Source organism: Apis dorsata, unplaced genomic scaffold, assembly GCF_000469605.1.
Source record: "Apis dorsata unplaced genomic scaffold, Apis dorsata 1.3 scaffold_1100, whole genome shotgun sequence".
Classification (NCBI taxonomy): Eukaryota; Metazoa; Arthropoda; class Insecta; order Hymenoptera; family Apidae; genus Apis; species Apis dorsata.
Window position 1 is genome coordinate 74301 of NW_006264198.1, and position 1428 is coordinate 75728.

Genomic DNA, 1428 nt, shown 5'->3' on the forward strand with positions numbered 1-1428 from the left:
AATAAGTATATAAAAGTTTATAAATTTTTATAGAAAAATTAAAATCATCTTTTTAGTTTTTTTCATTGGCTGTTATAAGTTACAATATAATATAACATAATTAGTAAAATAATATATAATTTAATTAGTAAAAATATATAAATTTTTTTGGTTTTAATAACAAATTAGATAAAAAGATTTTTTTATTAATATTTCATTCTCAAAAAATATCTAAAAAATTTTGAAAAGATAATAAATACTATATATAAAGATAATAAATACTAAATATAAATATTTTAAAAAGAGATTTATTGTAACGCTTAAAATTTTGAAATTATGTATTCTTTCAATATACATATTGGAATAATAATAATATACACGTTATAAATTACGCGAAGAAAATTTTAATACAAATTAAATTTTGATATTAATTCTAACGATAAATTTAAAATATAATGTTAGATAACTTTCGATTACTTTCTTGTATTATTTGATTGATATATTATAAAAAAAAAATATATGATTTTTTTATTTACGTAAAAATTCCAATTAATGGAATTTTACATATACACATTGATACTAAAAGAAACATCGCAAATTTAAAATTTATCAAATACATTCTAAAGTTATCTGTCTACTTTTTATTAATTATTCAACTAATTAATGTAAATCTTTCACCCTGCTGCATATATTTTTCTTTATCTTTTTCTTATATTATATATATTATTGCTAAAAAATATCTAGATATATATTTATTATTTTTAATTTCGAAATTATAGAAGTTCATATATATATTTGTACTTATAAACAAATTTTATAAAAATCAAATTTTTTTTAATGTATTTTTAGAACTATATAATTTTTATAATATAATTATAAATATAAATTAAAAATCATATTAAGAAAATTGAGATATACTATATAATATAATATAATTTCTTAGAAAAGATATATTTTTAAATTAAAATAGTAATAGCGAGCTGTTCAATCTTTGGCAAAGATATAATAAGCTTTATTAACAATTTTATTTTTTATGATTATATCTATTTTTAATATCTTTAATAATAACTATACATAATATATACTATTTTTCATTGTTAATTATCTTTAATTTATACATTTAAATAAAATTTATAATATTATATTATATTACTAAAAATCTATGATCAATAATATTATAATATACTTAATCTTCATGATTATCATTGAATAACAAACAAATAATAATAATAATCATTAAAAGAACAATACATTCTAAAAAGTTTACTTTGATCCCATTCCAGGTGAAGAGGATGATGATGACGACGACGATGATGAGAATGAATCGATCCCGGTGGAATCAATTGCTCCAGTAGCAGCAGCACCATCTCCACCGGCTCCTGCAATTCCGGCGGCCGTAGAAGCCGATTTGAATGCTGCCCAGGAAGCGGAACACGCCGCGGAAGCTGC

The 1428-nt window shown here is 19.3% G+C and overlaps 1 protein-coding gene across 1 annotated transcript in view; it reads left to right on the plus strand.

Annotated features, from left to right (window-relative positions):
- LOC102675199 (MATH and LRR domain-containing protein PFE0570w-like) overlaps window positions 1–1428 on the plus strand; it is a 36123-nt gene that overhangs the window by 7978 nt on the left and 26717 nt on the right. Inside the window, exon 3 of the mRNA XM_006624714.2 lies at window positions 1263–1426. Coding sequence (XP_006624777.2) covers window positions 1263–1426 — 164 coding nt within the window. The remainder of the gene's footprint in view (window positions 1–1262; window positions 1427–1428) is intronic.